Below are 21,018 nucleotides of genomic sequence, written 5' to 3' on the forward strand. Positions count from 1 at the left end.
ATTAAATTCTAATGCATGACCATTTTATACGAAATTTCAAGGACGAAAAAAAACGAATGTTACCTCGAAAAACCGGTTCGGTTGAGTTACATAATTTTGTGCATGCCCTCAAAACATGTTTGACTACTTTATAACATTCCAGTTTTTTTTAAGAATGTGCGCGTGAACTGACGATGTACATTCATTGTGTAATTGACAACAAAAACAGAAAAAAACCTGTTTGACCACATTATATTATTACGACCCAACTCGAAAAACAGGCTTGAGCACATTATACCCGGCCAAATAACCGGTCTGGTAATCATAGCATGGAAAGGTGCCATGGAATGTGGAATTCCTATACCCGTGAGCAAATAACATGGAGATTGCTATACCCGTGAGCAAATTCAATAGATACATTACTACTAACATATAGTATTGGTTATTGGGAAGTATACAGACGTTTTCAGGGGGGATTTTTTCTGGTAGTGGGGGGGTGGGGGGGTGGGAGGATCTTTCCATGAAGGAAGGGACATTGCTATTAAGGGGGCGCCGGATTTCCCAGCATTATTAAAAAAAAATTAAATAAATAAAAAAACAAGTTTTTCAACTGAAAGTAAGCAGCAAAATCGAAACTTAAAACGAACAGAAAATATTACGTGTATGATTGGGTTTACCCCCTAGTCAGTACCTCGCCCTTTAAGCCAAAGATTTTTTAGTACTTTCATAAGAGGTATTTATTCTAAATAACGGCCTTTGTGATTAAGGGGTCATTTTTAAAGAATTGGAACAAAATTTGAACTTTAGCTTAAAGAGCAAGGTATTGACTAGAGGGAGAACCCCCTAATATACGTATTAAAAATATATGAATATAGAAGTTCGTTACGTATGTTAATTCGCAAGTTACGTATATTTATTACTAATAAAATCGTTCGTAAATAAAATTAAACAAGTCTCGAGAAAGCCATTTAACCAAATAAAAGTAAAATTAATATGCAAATTTTGTTTTAATTATTCATGTACAGTAAGCCGAAATCAAAATCTGCATTAATTCAAAAACGTTCAAAAATTAAATAAAAAAAGAAAAGTTTCTTTTTTAACTGAAAGTAAGGAATGATATTAAAACTTAAAACGAACAAAAAGTATTCCGTATATGAACGGGACTGTCCCCTCCTCAACGCATCGCTCTTTACGCTAAAGTTTGACTCTGTCTCACAACTTGTATTAGTAGTAGTAGTAGTAGCAGCAGCAGTAGTAGTAGTGGTAGCAGTAGTAGTAATAATAATAGTAGTAGTAGTAGCATACTATATATATATATATATATATATATATATATATATATATATATATATATATATATATATATATATATATATATATATATATATATATATATATATATATATCCTTACTTAAAAAAACGTTCCTTACTTAATAAAAACTTTTTTGTTTTATTTAATATTCTTAGAAGCTAAGGTTAATTACATTTATTATATATTTCCAGTAGGTAGATTATAATAATTCAATTATATTTAGCTATAATAAATAATATTTGTTAATTGGTTAAATTTCTCAATTATTAAATATTCTGTTTGTTGAAAACTATAATCATTACATAAACGTCCCCAAACAAGTGTCAACCTTATGAGCGAAAGTCGGGATGAGGTCAATGCTGGAAAATGTCAACGAACCGCATAGCAAAAAAAAAAAAAAATCCATTCAATATATAATACACAAGTTTCTTTGACCTGTTGCCATATATAACCTTAGTTTGCCTGTATAGTTCACATGATCTTGACCTTGTAATTTTAATCATGGGTGATGACCTGGGGTCTATGTAAATTCTTTTAAATGAATGTATTTTTTTCTAGATATCATTACCAAACTGAAACTATACGAGAGACAATCTGGTGGAACAGAGACAATATTTTCTCATTTCTCTGTGCTTATTTAAGCTTTTAGAGTGATTAAATAAAAAACACAAGTTTTTTCAACTGAAAGTAAGGAGCAACATTAGAACTTAAGACGAACAGAAATATTCCGTATATGAGGGGGGTTGCTCTTCCTCAACACCTCGCTCTTTACGCTAAAGTTTTTAGTACTTTTAAAAAGAGCTTCTTATTGTTCTAATTAAACGACAATAGTGTTTAATAAGTCGTTCTTAAAGAATTGGGACATAATTCAAACTTTAGCGTAAAGAGCGAGGTGTTGATAAAGAGCAACCCCCCTCATATACCTAATAATTTCTCTTCGTTTAAGTTTTAATTTTGCTCCTTACTTTCAGTTGAACAACCTTTTTTTGTTTAGTCTCTGATCGTTTTTAAATAATGCCAGGAAATCTAGCTACACCTCTACGGTATAATCCGTCCTCCTCACTAATTTATTCTCTAGACAATTCAATGCTGGTGAAAATTTACCCCGGACATTTACCCTGAACATATCCACGCGTAAAATTGAGTCAGCAAAGAGAAAGCAAGACATAAGAAGAATTCCGTATAGGAATTCTGGCAAATTCCCCAGTGTAAAATTTCACTCCCTGGAAACTTACCTCCCCATGGAAGATCCCACCAGCAGAAAATTCACCCCCCACCCCAAAAATGTATGCATGCTTCCCAATAATAAATACTATGCGTAAACAATGGGCAACTTTTATAACCTAAAGACCTCTCCCCAGAGGCTGCGGGGGGTCATGATATATGCAAAGGCATAGATATTTGGCCTTTCAACTATGCTGAACAAAATGAGTATCTCAAAAGTCTGATCGGACGCCTTTGAGAAAAAAGAGACGCAGGAGGGGGCATAGTTGATCTTCATTTTTTTGCTCACTTAAAAAGAGCACTAGAACTTTACAATTCCGTTCAAATGAGCCCTCGTCCGATATTTTAGGACCACTGGGTCGATAAAATCACCCCTGAAAAAAAAACAACAACAAATAAACACGCATCCATGATCCTTCTTCTGGCAAGAATATAAAATTCCACATTTTTGCAAACTGGAGCTTCAAACCTCTACGGTAGGCTTCTCGGATACGCTGAATCTGATGGTTTATTTTTCATTGAAATTCTATGACTTTAGAGGGTGTTTCCCCTTTTTTCGAAAATAAGGATAATTTTCTCAGGCTCTTTAATGGGCAAGACTAAACTTATTGAAACTTTTATATTTGCAATCAGCATAAAAATCCAACTCTTTGATATATCTATCGGTATCAAAATTCCGTTTTTTGCAGTTTCGGTTACTCCGGGTCGCTCCTTACTTACAGTTTGTTACCATGAACTGTTTGATTGCAGTATTTTGGAGGTTATTAAGATATGAGTTTTATTTATTTGTGTGTGTTTTTGTTTGTATTTTCTTTATAGATTGCGTTTAATTTAACTTAACTTTTTTTCCGGTTGTTAAACGCTCCCGGACGAGGAGCCGAAATATTCGGGTTTTTATTACTTAAAGTTTGTTGTGTTTTTTTTTCTCCACTGTTTTATTTAAATTATATTCATTTTTTTCTCTTAAATTCTGTAATAAGGTGTCACATGCCTACCTTTTTATTACACGATTTTTGATAGGGACGGGCGTAATTCTAGCGTCCAAGGCCCATTTTGGTTCTTCAATATAAAATATTGAGAATAATTGCCTGATTCTGGTCCAAACAATTTGCAATATGCCTACCTGTGCGGAAAAATAAGCAGTGGGAGCAGTGGAAAGACATCTGTGTCACTTGGCTTTCGACCTTATCGATACAAATTCCTTGCAGGATCTTGGTTCAAACAAGTTGCCATATATATCCAACTTTTTCTAAAAAGCTGGCGATGGGAGGGGGGGGGGGTTATTGAGACGTAAGTGGAGCGCTAGCCCAGCTTATGCCCAAAATAACACATATTGAAACCCATATGTGGTTCCGCTTCAAAAAAGGTGCAACATACCTAACTTTCCACAAACAATTACGTTGAGAAGGAATGGGGTTTTGGATGGGCCAAGAGCCCTCTTTTTGCCACAAATCAGTGACTAAAATCCTTACAAGATTCCCGTTTCAACAAGGCACAACATGCCTAACTCTCTATAAAAAAAGGCAGGGGGAAGGGGCTAGAGAGGTCAAGGATTATTTTGGTACTCAAATCACGCAGACTAAATCCCCCGAGGGGATTTAGGGCTAATTCGGGACATTCGGGGGCTGAATCTTGCTGGTTCCTAACCTAAAAGAGGTGTAAAATACTTAATTTGCAGCTAAAGCCTCGGCAGTGGGAGGGGTTAGCCCTTGAAGGGGCCATTGGCCCACTTTGATTCTCTAGTCATATAGATCAAAAGTCATTGCGTTATTGAGGTGTTAAACAAGGCGCAACAATTTTACATTTCTACTAAAAATTGGGCCTGGAATCAGAACAGAGGAGGGGGGGGGGGGGATAGCAGGGTTCGGACAGGTCGGTTCGTTTCAAATTATAGGCTCTGTCCTATTTTTATAGGATTTGATAAGCTTGGTAAGTTCCGGGTACTTGCTGTCCCCGCGCTCATTCACCAGTCCAAAATAATGGCTCCAAAAATGATTGATCCGAGTAATGTCCTCACGGGGTCCGGTTTCCGTTCGCAACAGCAGCCATTCAGCCTGGGCGACATCTGAGCTTATTCCAATCGCAATCTCACGTGCCACAACCGCTATGTCTGCAATGCTTCTTGAATCCTTCATGTTGATCGGACTCAAACAGCGCAAAGCCTCTAGAAAACCATCCTTTTCCAGAGGACATTTGTTCAAAATATGGCGAATACTCGCAATAAAATATTTTCGCACATTGACATAGAAAATGGCCTTGTCTTTCGGTGTTGCTTTCTCACTAAAAGCTCGTTCCACATTTTTTGAAACTATGAGCTTTTCTGCAAATTTTTCAGCTATGTCCAACATTTCTGATGAGATATTTTCAGTCTCGGTCACGAAATCTGGAGTAAAGACCCGTCCGCAAATCGTCACAACTATTCTTTTGATCTCTGAGTGCTGAACATGAATGAGAGGCTCTTCTTTCTGGAACAGTTGGGTGAAACCCATGAACAGTTCTGCTGAGGCTAGAACAAACTCGAGTTGCGCCTTCATGTCGCACTTTTGATATAAGCCACAATCTTCAGAAATTTGGGAGTGGACAGAAGATTCTTCAGTTTTTTCACTCTCGGCACGAAGTTCAGGAAGTACTCTAAGATTGGCCACTGCTGCATGATTCTAGCGTTCCCAGTCTTACACCATTCGCAAATCTTTCTACCCCTGCAATCCGTCTTAGCAAGCCATGAACTATTGAACTTGGTAGGCCCCATACTTAATTACCAAGCATCACCTGCAAAATAGCAGCCCGCGATTGAAAGGCCATAAAAAAGAAAAAATGTGGATATCTCCGAAACTGGGACGTATTCGCATCAGCCTGTTATAGCTTTCGTTCAGCCAGGAAACGCATAAGTCGCAAAAAAGAACTCCAGTCTCATTAAGCAGAGACTGCTACCCTATATACTGATCTCTGCTCATTTTGGACAGGCCCAACATGACAAGAAACAAAATATAGGCTACTAAGTCAACATAACAGCATAGCCCAGGCAGAAGCAGCTTACTAATCCCAACACAAAGCATTAGTTAAGTTCAAACACAACAACAGTTGTAATTACTTATCGATCTACACCGAAAGACAGTACAGTTTACAAGCAAAGTCAAAAGCAAAGAAAATCTTATATTGGATTAGTTAACAAGTAGTGAAAATTGTAAACAACAAGCAATTTCCTTAGTGATCCTCAGCCATAAATAAAGAACTAATAGGATTTTAGCCAAAACTCAGGCATTTAATAGGAGTGCATTAAAATATTGGAATTTATTGGCGAGTCTAAACCCTGGGATAGAGAACAAGGTTCATCTCTTTTTTTGTTAATATAAATTGAAGAGAGTTAATATAAATTGAATTGAAAGATTTGGCGACACAGTGTATCCCTGGTTATGCAGACTCCAGCGAGAACCGTAATCACGAGTCGAAAAAAATTCAGCATGTTTATATGTTTGAAGTGATGGTGTGGGGGGGGGGGGAATAACTCAAAGGATCCTACCTAGGGTCCTACAATCCGCGTCTTAATTTTTGATGATGTGCATCATAGTTCCCAGGCTAAGCATGTTAGCCAGGTTATACTCAGATCGGTTAGACTTCAAGTGCACCACTATCTATGAAGCTTATCGCAAGATTGCAAAGAAATACCGCTTTTGTAATACAGTTACTTTTGTAACGGTATCGTTACTTTTGTAAAAGTAACGGTAAAAATACCGTTACTGTTGTAGAATTACATCCATATCACGTCCAAATATAGAGTTGGGGTCAAATAGGCAGTTATTTAACAGGGGTCAACTAAACTTTTCAACTTAAAACTTTTTCGCATGCTGACCAATGATCTGCATTGCACATGTAGCGATCTCTTGATTCAATACCTTCGGCCGGGAGTGCAATTCGTGGTTGGGGGCAAATCCTCCGACGCTCACCGTGTTTTTCCCCAGATTTCTCCAGGTACCCAGGCCACAACTAAACATAACATAAAATGTCCGAAAAGCCAATTAAATTCAAAACTACTTATTCAGATTCTAAACCATAGTCAACATCATATTCTATATGTCACTTTATAAGGTCAGTTTCCGATTATATTATCTATAAATTCTATATTCTATATATTAGTAATTTCTAATTATAGAATTGTTAATTCCATTATAGAATAATAATTCTATAAATCAATTACTACAAGGTGTAGTTTCCCTTTAAATTATAAAACAAGGAAAAATTAGAAAAATTATTGCACAAACCTGAAATGGTATAGTCTTCCCAGTCGAAAAAACATGGCCTAAGCGCAGGTTTGAAACCTTCAAATAATTCAATTTCGATCCTAAAACTCTGAGCAGCTTTACCATTTGTTGGCAACCCTGACAGATCAGCATTAACAGGTGTTTGCATTCCTCTTGATTTGGCCACTTTATCGACAACCTTTAAATGCCAGTCGCGGAAGAGTTTTTTGAACATTTTCCTTTCCTCGGGTGAGATCGCGGGATTCAACGCGGCTAGTCGCCAAAGATCAACCACTTCATCACACAATGAAGCACATGCATGCTGAGAGGCATGGGTATTACTATGAACGTTGCTAGACTTGGCACCATGGCCAATTGTCCCACTATGGAATGCCACGTTGGTATTGAACCACCACACCATGATCTACAAAAAAGAGAAAGAATTTGAGCAACTGACTTAATCGAACTTTTAGTTTTTAAAGCCAAGTCCTTTGAAATTACTGAAATTTAAACAGGAGGAGGAATCATAATCGACATTCTTGGCGCTAATAACTCCTCAAGGAGGAATTCAAAGCCAAGGAATATTCCATATTTAGAATCACTATTAAAAGCATGATTTTTCAACGGCTAGTAAAAAGCCCACTTCACCGGTTTTTTGCTACCTCCGTCAACTGGCCTTCTAGGATACCACGGATACATTTATATTTTTGACTAGTAAAAAGCCTTCACTGGTTTTTTGCTACCTCCGTCCATTTGTTTGGCCTTCTAGGATACAACGGATACATTTATATTTTTGGCTAGTGAAAAACCCACTCCAATGGTTTTTTGCTACCTCCGTCCACTTGTTTGGGCTTATAGGATACAACGGATAAACTTATATTTTTGGCTAGTAAAAAGCCCACTTCACTGGTTTTTTGCTACCTCCGTCCACTTGTTTAAGCTTCTAGGATACAATAAATACACTTATATTTTTGGCTAGTAAAAAGCCCACTTCACTGGTTTTTTGCTACCTCCGTCCACTTGTTTGGGCTTCTAGGATACAACGGATACACTCATATTTTTGGCTAGTAAAATGCCCACTTCACTGGTTTTTTTCTACCTCCATCCATTTGTTTGGCCTTCTAGGATATAACGGATACACTTATATTTTTGGCGAGTAAAAAACCCACTTCACTGGTTTTTTGCTACCTCCGTCCACTTGTCTGGCCTTATAGGATACAACGGATAAACTTATATTTTTGGCTAGTAAAAAGCCCACTTCACTCGTTTTTTGCTACCTCCGTCCACTTGTTTAAGCTTCTAGGATACAATAAATACACTTATATTTTTGGCTAGTAAAAAGCCCACTTCACTGGTTTTTTGCTACCTCCGTCCACTTGTTTGGGCTTCTAGGATACAACGGATACACTTATATTTTTGGCTAGCAAAAAGTCCACTTCACTGGTTTTTTTCTACCTCCATCCATTTGTTTGGCCTTCTAGGATACAACGGATACACTTATATTTTTGGCGAGTAAAAATCCCAATTCACTAGTTTTTTGCTACCTCCGTCCACTTGTTTGGGCTTCTAGGATACAACGGATACACTCATATTTTTGGCTAGTAAAATGCCCACTTCACTGGTTTTTTTCTACCTCCATCCATTTGTTTGGCCTTCTAGGATATAACGGATACACTTATATATTTGGCGAGTTAAAATCCCACTTCACTGGTTTTTTGCTACCTCCGTCCACTTGTTTAAGCTTCTAGGATACAATAAATACACTTATATTTTTGGCTAGTAAAAAGCCCACTTCACTGGTTTTTTGCTACATCCGTCCATTTGTTTGGCCTTCTAGGATACAACGGATACACTTATATTTTTGGCGAGTAAAAAGCCCAATTCACTGGTTTTTTGCTACCTCCGTCCACTTGTTTGGGCTTCTATGATACAACGGATACACTCATATTTTTGGCTAGTAAAATGCCCACTTCACTGGTTTTTTTCTACCTCCATCCATTTGTTTGGCCTTCTAGGATATAACGGATACACTTATATTTTTGGCGAGTAAAAAACCCACTTCAATGGTTTTTTGCTACCTCCGTCCACTTGTCTGGCCTTATAGGATACAACGGATAAACTTATATTTTTGGCTAGTAAAAAGCCCACTTCACTGGTTTTTTGCTACCTCCGTCCACTTGTTTAAGCTTCTAGGATACAATAAATACACTTATATTTTTGGCTAGTAAAAAGCCCACTTCACTGGTTTTTTGCTACCTCCGTCCACTTGTTTGGGCTTCTAGGATACAACGGATACACTTATATTTTTGGCTAGCAAAAAGCCCACTTCACTGTTTTTTTTTGCTAAATCCGTTCACTCGTTTGGGCTTCTAGCCCTAGCGATCAAAGATCGGCAATTAAGACCTACAATCCTCCAGAACAGGTTATGGCTTTTACCCTCGCAAATATGGCTCCATATAAATGTTCTTTCTTATTATCTTTGCTTTTTACCTTGCTGCTTGTGGCATCTTGTTTTCAACTCAGGGAGCAGTCAATTTCCCACTCGATTTTTAGCCAATATCTCCCGAATTATTTAATAGAAAAATTTGTTTTCTAATTGTATACAATAGCACACGCAAAAACTACAGAATGAAGTTCCAAGTAACACTAAAAACTTCTTCTCACTAAATACTAACACTATACACTAAAGACTCAAGTTCACACACAGACTACACACTAAAGTTCCAAGCAACATTAAAAAGTTCCTCTACTCCCTGAATACTGAAGTTCAAAGTAACACTAAAAAGTTCTTCTACTCACTAAACACTAACATTACACACTAAACACTAAAGACTAAAGTTCACAAACTTAACTCACACTAATGTTCCAAGCGACACTGAAAAGTTTCTCTACTCGCTAAATACTAACACTAAAGTTCATGCAGTAAACACACACACACACACTACACACAGAAACTCCAAGTAACACTAAAAAGTTCTTCGACTCACTAAACACTAACACTACACACTTAATACTAAAGAATAAAGTTCACACACTAAAAACACACACACACAATTAGGGCCCAACCGATGTCAGCCGGCCGATATTATCGGGTCGATATGGGGATCACTGTTAGACCCCGGGCCACGCCGATGAGGGAAGACCGGCAGCGGCGGGGCCAAAACAGCGCGGCGCCACCGCGCCGCCGGGATGATGTGGGGTGCGCGCCACCGACGCGATCAATGAAGACCGCACACAGTAATGTTTTCATCAATCTTTCTCAAATCACAGCTTAAATTTACAACAGATTCGAGCCTATTCATGAGTTCAAAACTTTACAAGTCGCTGGCTGGAAACTGGTCTTCTTTGTTATTCATCAAGAGAAGTAGAAATCTGGTAGAAACGAAATGGCTGTAGCGTTTCAGAACCCTTGCATAATACGAGTAGTTAAAGTATCTATTAGCTACGTATTCTTAACATAAATAATCATCAAAATTAGTAGGTTTTTTTCATCGAGCATTACTGCATACAAAACTTCAAATACCGTATCACAAAATTCGTCAGTTATCTGGGTAAAAACTTTGAACATAACTTTGAACTTAGAAGCTTAATTTTTTCATAACGCCCTTTGACTATACCTGTTATGTCACCTTTAAAACAGTTGAAATGGGCGACTTTGATATTGATTGTTTTTTTTGGCTCTTTTGAATTCCTAAAAAGCCTTATTGTATTAAAAACTGGTTTTTAGTAACAATTAAAAAAAGAAATGCATTTTAAAGGTTTTTTTTGCTACTTTATAGAATATATGTCATGTAGGCTAAGGCTGAACTGCTGCTTTTTTATTGCTTTTGGCTGCTCTTTTGGATATTATTCATTTTTGCTTTTGGCGATTCATTCCAAATTATAAGCTCATAAATACCTAATATCATTCAAATTATAAACTGCATCTAAAAGGAGTAAATTTATCAAATTGAAAAATACATGATCAACACTTCACATGAGAACACTTCAATTACAATGAACCAAAAACACTTAATGGTTTATTCGGTATGAAGAAAAATGAAGTGCCAGCTATTTTCTTAGGTAAAAAGTGAAAAGCTCATCCGTTTTAAATGTAATTAAATGAAATAATATTCAGACTGAAGTAGCACCAGGAAGATGTTGAGATTTTCTTCCTAGTTCGTCACTTTTAATCCAAGCAAAATGTTAGGACACTTAGTATCAGTTATTGAGTTTAAGCTTTTATTTCCAAATGCTCACAAAAATTACCAAATTTTTAGCCCCTCCAACTCAGATGGAACTCTAAGTGGGCTGCCAAAACCTGTACATAGTTTCTCTTCTAGTGCATTATTAGATGTAAGTGATAATTTTGCTAGCGGGGAGTCGGACGAAAGTTTTTATAGTGCTAGAACTGAACAAACCATTGATTCACTGAATTCTGAAAGATCATCCACTCCCTCTGATAGTGGAAGCTGTGGGAAGATTAGTGCCCTTAAGTGTTATTTTCAGCAATGTTGACTGTCTAACTTCAAAGTTTCAAGAAATTAAGTGTGTTATTGCATCAGGCGCTTCAGATATTTATGCCTTCTGTGAAGTGAAACCAAAAAGGACTACTATCCCTCTGACGGAACAACAGATACAGATACCAGGATACAAAATAATCAGCAACATATCAAAGCAAGAAGGAAGGGGGATCGTCCTATACATCTGAGATACTTTCCAGGTAGGAAATATTAATATTGAATCTGAATATGAGCCTTACCTAGAACAAGTATGGATATCAATAAACCTACCTGGTGAGCCAATACAGATTGGTACAATTTACAGAAATCCGACTTCCCCTAATTTAGAGAGGTCCTTTTTTAAAGTAGTAAAATCAATTGATAGAAAAGTAGCCCTGACGGGAAATATTCTCATAGTTGGGGATTTTAAGCTACCTTCCATCCAATGGATAGATGGCTGTGGCTATTCTGGACAGAAATCAGTTGTACCATTTCATGAGTGTCAAGCTAACTATTCACTTTACCAAGCTGTAAATTTTCCGACTAGGCACCGGGATGGCCACCCCCCGTCATTGCTGGACCTAGTAATAGTAAATGACCATGAAGCGCAGTTAAACGTGGCTCCACTACCGCCCTTCGGTGCAAGCGATCACGCTGCCATACGATGCTCCCTTAGACTGTATCCAGAAAAATCAGTTTTTACCAAACAGGTGTATAGAGATTACCGTCTGATGAAGCAAGAGTTGGCTGGGCAGGATTGGTCCTTTATCATTGAGAATGATGTTGATAAATCGTGGAATATGATGAAGAAAATACTTCTAGAGGTCTCAGAGAAAAATACTGCAGTAAGATGGGTTCGTAAACCCAAAACGCTACCATTTATGACTAAAGAATTAAGGAAAGCAAGAAATAAAAAGAAAAGGTATTGGAGACTATATAAACAGAATATACACAATAAAAACCACTACACAAAATATACCAAGACACGAAATCAAGTCAGAAATTTATCCAGAAAGTTATTTGAACAGCATGAGGAGGCTGTAGCAGCCACAAGCAAGTTAAATCCAAAACACTTTTGGAATTATGCCTCAGCCCGTAAACCTGGTAGACACTCTGTTACACAACTTAAAGAGAATGACCATATAATAGATGACCCAATAGAAATTGCCAATGCTGTAAATAGGCAGTTTACATCTGTATTTACTCCACCCTATGCCCCTGATTACAGTCAAGAGGGTAGATGTAGGGGCATACCTAAAAAAGTTGAATCCAAATAAGTCGGTGGGACCTGATGATGTACACCCAAGGCTTCCTAAAGAATTGCATGTTGAACTATAAGGCCCGCTCACTTACCTTTTTCAGAAATCCCTTGATGAAAAGTGTATCTCGCAGGATTGGCGCACGGCCCACATAACCCCCATACATAAGGGTGGCAGCAAAGAGGACGCAAGCAATTACCGGCCAATCAGTGTCACTTCTGCAGTCGGGAAGCTACTAGAAGCAATTGTTAACACTGCAATCCTGAAACACTTGACAGCCAATCAACTATTCTCATCATGTCAGCATGGCTTTAGGTCTGGTCGGTCGGTTGAAACAAACTTGATTGATTCTTATAATTATATCACCGATCTTCTAGACCAGGGGTTCCCAGTCGACATCATACTACTCGATTTGGCAAAGGCGTTTGACAAAGTCTGCCATAAAAGACTTCGAATCAAGCTCCAAGCTATTGGGGTGAGTGGTGGTGTGGTTTAGTGGGTGATGCAGTTCTTAACAGATAGGAAACAGACGGTTAAAGTATTTGGCGAGGATGGAAGGACGTTTTTCTCCGAGGTGGCCGCTGTTGGAAGTGGTGTCCCCAAGGGCACAGTTTTTGGGTCCGACTTTATTTAATATATATATAAATGACGTGCCAAAAATCCTAAACAACAAAGTAAGCTTCTACGCTGATGACTCGAAACTTATCAGTTGCGGACACAGCGGAGAATATTAAGTCGATTCAACTGGACCTCAATACAGTCACTCACTGGACAAATATTTGGAGGCTTGAATTCAGTGCATCAAAATGCAAGACTCTCCACCTTGGGTAGAAAAATCCACACACTCAGTACCGTTTGGAGTGTAGGGATGGGTCCTAAAATGCCATTTCCAGCAGCTAAGCGGAGAGAGATCTTGGTGTCCTGGTAGACAACGAATTGAAATTTCATATTCATGCACAAGTGACTATTGTGAAGGCTAATCAGACTCTTGGCTTAATCAAAAGAACGTTCACTAGCAGATCTCCAACTGTTATGACCATGCTATACAAGAGTCTAGTTCAACCAAGGCTAGAGTTTGGAATGTGTATCGCATGCCCAATAAATAAGACAGACCAAGCAACTCTAGAATCAGTCCAGAGGAGGGCAACGAAATGTATTAGAGACCTCTATGATGTCCCTTATCCATCCAATCTCTGTAATCTTAGAATACCATCTCCAATATATTGTCGCAAACAAGGCGATGAGACAACATCATACAAGCTTCTAAATGGTTAGGATACCATTTCTGGCCTTTTTCAACCGGACAATTAAAATAGAACTCGTGGTTATTCCCAAAGGCTTTTCTGGAAACGAGCCAACACCACCCTAAGGAACAAGTTCTCAAATAGAGTTGTCAGCTTATGGAACTCCTTTAGTGAAAAAACAGTAACCTCTACCAGCGTGGATGCGTTCAAGTCATCAGTGGATAGGGAGTGGCTCAACAAACCGTGGTGCACCATTTGGGACGCCACAGATGATGATTAACTATCATCACTGAAGTTGGCGGACACAGGATTCGTCCTATCGCTAGCAAGTGCGATTTAAGGTAATTTAAGGTAAGAAAGTCGCAACAATAAGTCACCTGTGGTCAAAATACTCAAAGACTCCTCTTTCATCCCCACCCAGGCTCAAAGCTTGTGCTATGGTCACATCCATGGAAATCTCCAAAGAGTTTCTTTTTAAAATAGCTTTCAATCGAAGTTAGGGGTATTTAGCCTTTTTTGCTTTTCTTCAAAGCTTTGAAAAAAGTGTTATAATATTCCAAATGTTACATTTGTTATATTTGTGCATATTTTTGGTAATCATTTGTGGGGTGATCGAATTTTTTTAAACCACTGTAGATACGTAAGAACGTTGCAACATCTAGTACCCTGAGGTCATAAGACTGTCAAAGACTCCTCCTTGAACCTCCCAAATTGAAAGCTTTTATTATGACCTGGCCTTTTAATGTAACTTGGGCACTGGACCAAGGGCGCCATTGTCACTCGAGCGCAACGTTAGGTGGGGATGTCGATATCGCTTTCGTCACACCAATTCGTTTTAATGTGAATCTGGTAATTATGAATGAATGTTTTCAAAGTAAACCCGTTTCATCAATAAGAAAAAAACGGGTTGGACGCACATGTCTCTTTCCCTTTGATCGATAAAACTATGCAGGTGCTGTATCAAGTATAATTCACGAAAATATTGTTAATTTTTGTTAACTTTTCAACTTTTTGGCATCCCTGCTTTCAAAAAAAAAAAAAAAAAAAAAAAAAAAAAAAAAAATTCAAGGTACTATCACTTAAATATAATAACTCCCTATCCCCCCCCCCTCTGGATACCATCTTGATAGGATATCGCATCTGCTTTAAATAAAAAAAATAATTAACTTATTGGCATACCTGCTTTCAAAAAAAAAAATCGATGTATTATCATTCAAATATGATAGCTCCCTACCCCCCCCCCCCTCTGGATACCACCTTGATAGGATGCCGTCTCTGCTTTAAATTAAAAGAAAATTAACTTTTTGGCATCCCTGCTTTCAATAAAAAGTTTCGAGACATTATCATTAAATGTAATACCTCCCTGCCCCCCCCACCTCTGGATACCACCTTGATAGGATACCGTCTCAGATTTACATTAGAAAAAAAAATTTAATTAATAATTAACTAGGTCACTATATGGTTAAAGATAAACACAAAATAACGTTAAACAGCTTAATGTTCCTTGAAAAAAAAAATTGAGGGTATGAGTAAAGGGGTACAAAGACAACAACAAAAATGTCGAAATTATTCAGATATACCTCAAATTATTGGAAAAATGAGTAATAGATTCGCCGTGGCATTCAATAAGACCAAAGAATCTAATTAAAAGGGAGCACACCTAAAAGCCAAATTAGGCCAGTAGCCTATGAGAAATCGCAAAATACCCAAGACAATGAACAAGTCCCAATGGGGGACTGAGTCTATCAAAATATTTCAATGGTTTCCCAGGAAATTTGATACCATTTTCTTCTGTCTCCGCTTTAAATGAAAAAAATAATTATCCTTTTGGCATCCCTGCTTTCAATAAAAAAAGAGGTATTATAATTTAAAAATGATAGCCCCCTTCCCCCCCCCTATAGGCAATAATGTACGGTTTGTTTATGAATCTTACTTTTGGGGTAACTTCCGTTTCAATCTTTAATTCCCCAACTTTGTACATAGCTTAGTCTATAGCTAAATTTTGTCTCAATAGAAGGTTTCTTTTTTTTTTTGGGGGGGGGATGTTTCAGAAAGAAGAATGTATTTTCTATCAGGCATTCAACAATTGAGTATTAAACATTAAGAAAATCTTATCTAAAAACAGCAAAAGAAAAAACAAATCTGCAAACTTACAATTCAGCTGTAGAAACAATCTGTCGGCTGTCAAGTTCAAAATCCAACTGAAGGCTGATGCTGTATAGTAGTGGATGCGCTCTATAATTCTATTCAACTTGAAAATAAAATTCTTGACTACGAATGATGTAAGAAATAGCGATTGGGAAACTGCATTCGAAATAATTTAAACTCATTTCATAAAGACGATACTTTTTTTGTCAACATATTGTATATTGCAATATTTACAATTGCATATTGCATCTGTCTGGTTTTATGCAAAGTAACAAAAGAGACGAAAATTAACGAACAAGAGAGTAGTGAAGAATTATGGTATGCAAAATAATATTTGGCAGTGAAAGTCACTGGTGATAAATCGCTAGGGGTGGCACGGTGATTGCGGGATTTTTGAGGATTCGGGGAGCAAAATTTTTTTTTCGGGGTGACGCATAGATTTGCGGAGAAATACCCGAAAATTCGGGGATAGTGCAAGCCCGGCTTGATTTCTAATCAGGAAAATCGAAATACTAAACCACACGAGAAGGAAAAGCTCCGACTTTGCGGTTGACGCAATAAAGAATTGCCGCAAAATGAATTTAAAGTCAACCAAACGCCGCCGCCTCTGCCGGTGGCGGCGCACCTGTGCCGTGCCGGTGGCGTTTCGACACTTCGGCGGCGGTCGAATGGGCTTCTCGTCGGAGGCGTGTCGATCCGCCGGCGGGGCGCCGGGGTCTAGTCACTGTCATTACCGGATATTGGAAAAAAACGGATATCGATTGATTTTTTTTATGCGGAACTTTTCGAGAAGATGGCACCAGATTTCTTAGAGGAGTTCCAAGGTGTTGGCACTATGTGCCGACACGTTGGAAAATTTCCCTATTTACCTTGGAAATTTAACTTATGCGTCCACATTTTCAGCATACTGGACGATTTTGTAGACACATTCTTTAAATCCCTCCCCCAAACTTAAAACCCTAGCTGCACCCTGTATCCAATGTGCCTAGCATGGATTCGTTAATAAGAAACCATATCATATGAATGTAGAGCATAGTTTTCGCATTAATATGTGAATGATTAAAATACAAATTGCCGTTATTGAAACTTGGGTTTCGAATAATCAATTTCAATAAATATCTTAAACTTCTTTCAATCAAACTTTCACGTATTTATATTTATGTAACTAAACCGGCTTGAAATAATTTCATTGTCCAGACTAGAATTTTATTTGGTTTAATTGTTTTTCTACATATTTTCTAAACAAATCTTTTTTTTGCATTATTTGGGATCCACAGTGAATTATTGAGGCTGTTCATTGATGTGTAATAGACCAGGGAGCAACATTTGAGTATGAATATGGGCAGAGAATGCAGGTTTTAAACTTTAGGCAATGTTTATTTTTTCAGAGGGGAATTTATTGGCAAATTATATCGGTATCGTATCGGTACGAAAATGATATATTGGTATCGGACCCCAAAAAGCCATATCGGTCGGGGCCTGCACACAATACATACTAAAGTTACAAGTAACGCTAAAAAGCTCCTCCACTGAATAAACACTAACACTAAACACTAAAGACCAAGGTCAACACACTAAACACACACAACCACAGTTTATATAATTAGCAGTATGATCATTCCCTATCTCACCCATTATAAAAACCCGGACCGAGGTGCAAGTGCTCCAGAGAACGTATAAACATAAGCGGCATTAGATCTTTTCACGGGTAGACAAAGAATAATCACCTACGGAACAAGTACTGACAAACCACTTGGCCGGCTCACCAATAAGTGGACAATAAGTGCACAAATATGTGGGAGGAGCTTTTTGTTCGCACCGAGAATGAAGAGCCAGAAATCATCTGCGGTAAACTTACTGGATAATTATATAAACTGTGCACACAACACAATTTTGTTCCATGTAAAACTAAAAAGTTCTTCTACTCATTAAACACTAAAGACTAAAGTTCAGACACTAAAGACACACACACACTGAACACTAAAGTTTGAAATAACACTATAAGTTCCTCTACTCACTAGAAACTGACACTACACACTAAAGACTAAAGTCAAAACACTAAAGACACACACACTACAAAATTAAGTTCCAAATAACACTAAAAGTTCCTCTACTCACTAGAAACTAACACTACACACTAAAGACTAAAGTTCACAAACTAAATACACACGCACTAGCCACTAAAGTTCCAAGTAACACTAAAAAGTGCAAGTAACACATGACACTAAAAAGTTCCTATGGTTTACCATCATCGTTCAACACTTTGGCAAGGTGTTATTCAATAAACAAACTAAACGAAAGACATATTGTTTCTGATTTGACAATATACATAGCGGCTGCCTTGTTTCAGAGAATTAATTATAACTAGCCCTATTAAACGAAGTATGCTCTGCTACCTGTATAATAAAAAAAAAAAAAAAAAACTTCTTGTCTCTCAACGGACATAAAAATAGAAATAGCGTTAACAAAGTTTTCAGAGGATATGCGCTACAGAAACATACATGACCCTGCCATCTATAGAAACTGATTATAATTTACATCAACAAGAGATAAATTACCTCACCATAGTAAATGATATAGAAATAATACCTGTTCGCAAGACAAACATTCAAGAGTAACAGTTTGCAAAAGTGGCACAGCGTTGCCATCTCGTCTTTTGAATAATTCTCGAACAATTTGCAGTAGATTCCACATCCCCTCCGGCTCGCGCCCTCGTAAAGGCCGTAATAGACTTGTATACTCTGAGGCGGCCGGAGGGGCCGATGTGCTCAGATAATTGACATCGCTAAAAATAAAATCAGATATCAAGAAAACTGATTTAAACATATTATTAAATAAATAGATTACATTGAGGATAATCAAAATATTAGGAAAACATATTAACACAAAAGGAAACGAAATGAGTGAGAGGCTCAGAATAAATGAAAAATAGAATGAACAATAGAAATTCCAGTCCATAGGAATCCGCAATCACCCCAACATACTTTTTACTAATGCTCTTGATTATGTTCTTCATCATTTGCAAAAACCAACAGCAAGATATGCTTTAATCTATTTATCATATACAAAGTAAACAAAGTTTGGATAATTAAATGTCCCAAAGACATGCATAAAACACATGTTCCCAAATGAGATGCCCAGTTTTAGATCTAATATCCGAAATGGAATTAAACTTTTACTTGTATTGGGAACATTTAATTGCATAAATTTGCTTAAGACTATTAATTAAATATATTAAATATATAATATTTAAATACGTTATAGATTAAATTATAATATAAGTTTAATAGTATATGCAACAATATACCATAATACATGATAAATGTAAGTAAGACCATGTTGAGGCTAATCAAAACAAAAGTATAACAAAACAAATACAAAAGAAAACGAAATGAGTGAAATAGAGGAAAATGAAAAATAATAACAAGAATAAAGACCCCGGTTCATAGGAACCCGCAGTCATTTCGATATATTTTTTACCGATATGTTTGAATACACATTGAGCAGCTTCGTTCATATAGTATAATCCTGAATCCTTACCAATGCATTTGAATATATTCTTCACCATCCACAAAAACATACAACAAGATAAGCTCTAATTTATTTCCAACACACAAAGTAAACAGAGTTTGCACGACCATATGCCAAAAAAAAAAATGCTCCCAAATACAGAAGAAAGCAAAATGAGTGAAATAAGGGAGGAAAATGAAAAATAAAACAAGAATAAAGATTCCAGTTCATATAAACCCAGATTCGACTCGATATATTTTTTACCGATACGCTTGAATACGCATGGAGCAGCCTCCTCCATTTAGTATAATCCTGAATGTGTGTTGTTTTTGTCATATTTTTCACCAATAATTTTTAATCAATCCTCTATTTCCTTCACATAGAACGTGCAAGGTAAACATACAACTAGATAAGATTTAATTTAATTAACATTTGTAAAAAAAATTACACATGCCCAAACTTGTCCAGCTTTTGGAGCTGAAATAAGGTAATAATAGCATGAAGTATTTGTTAAGATTAAAAAAAAAATAATTGAAAATATTTGCAAATGGATATTATTAATTTTTGACACACTGTCAGGACTTCCTTGTCCTAACGGTAGGGACAAGGTAGGCCTCTCCGGTTTTAGATCTTGCATTTGCTATTATTGTTTAAATAAAAAAATAAGTTAGATGAAACACCAAGATTTACCGGTGTCTCCATTTTGATTACTGCATTTTTTCTCTCTATTTGAGCTAGTTTGAGCTCTATTTGAGCTAGTGAGCTAGTTTGTTATTCACCAATTTAGAGCGTGAGAGCGAAGTTAAATTAGTTGTTCTATATTTGGTTAGTTAGTTATAGTTATGATCTGTTGCAGTTACAACTATATATAATCATAGTTTGTTAGTCTGTTATAGGTGCTCTCAAGGCCGTATCCAAGAAGGGTAACCGGGTTTGACCCCCCCCCCCTTCCCAAAATTTTTGTCCGGCTCGTAAAAACGTAACAAAATGCACGTAAACAAATTTTTGATGCGTTTTTAAGTCATCAGCAAGAGTAAATTCTCAAGCATGCTGAGGCAGGGCAAGTCCCACCCCCCTCTTTCGAAAAAAGGCTAGAGGTTACTAGTCTCACCAGAAACATCGGTACCGTTTAGTTATGTGAAAACCCAAACCCATTTAACAAAAATTAGATTAAAATTTTTAACGAGGGGTTTTCAAACGTTGGTGGGGTAGGTTGCATTTAATATGCAGTAATTGCCAAGACTAGTAGCTTGGCAGTTTTCACCTACCAGCCTTAGTAGTTAAGATTAATTGCAAAACTTGCAGCTTAGGAGCTTTGGCAAATGAGAGGATTTCAAATATTGACAGGGTTAGTTGAATTTAAAATGTGTTAACTGCCAAGACTAGCAGCTTGGCAGTTTTCGCTTAGCAGCTTTACCAGCTTAGCAGTTGAGGGGATTTCAACTGATGACAGCGTTGGTTGAATTTAATGGTTTGATAGCCTGAACTAGCAGCTTTGTAGTTTTCGCCTGGCAGCTATAGTAGTTAAAAGTGGTGGCCAAAACTTGCAGATTAGCAGCTTTAGCAGTCAATAGAGGATTTCAAAGAATGAAAGGGTAGGTTTAATTTAATACATGGTAATT

General features: G+C 37.2%; 1 protein-coding gene across 2 annotated transcripts in view; it reads right to left on the reverse strand.

Moving 5' to 3' along the window:
- Positions 1-21,018, reverse strand: part of Dora (zinc finger SWIM domain-containing dorado) — a 162,480-nt gene that overhangs the window by 85,374 nt on the left and 56,088 nt on the right. For both annotated transcript variants that reach the window (XM_089105678.1, XM_089105679.1), the window contains exons 7-8: positions 18,476-18,671; positions 6,776-7,178 (exon numbers count right to left, since the gene is read on the reverse strand). In XM_089105678.1, coding sequence (XP_088961804.1) covers positions 6,776-7,178; positions 18,476-18,671 — 599 coding nt within the window. The remainder of the gene's footprint in view (positions 1-6,775; positions 7,179-18,475; positions 18,672-21,018) is intronic.

The sequence above is a fragment of the Artemia sp. Qi Xiang Cuo genome, chromosome 19, assembly GCF_049724085.1.
Source record: "Artemia sp. Qi Xiang Cuo chromosome 19, ASM4972408v1, whole genome shotgun sequence".
NCBI classification, from domain to species: Eukaryota; Metazoa; Arthropoda; class Branchiopoda; order Anostraca; family Artemiidae; genus Artemia; species Artemia sp. Qi Xiang Cuo.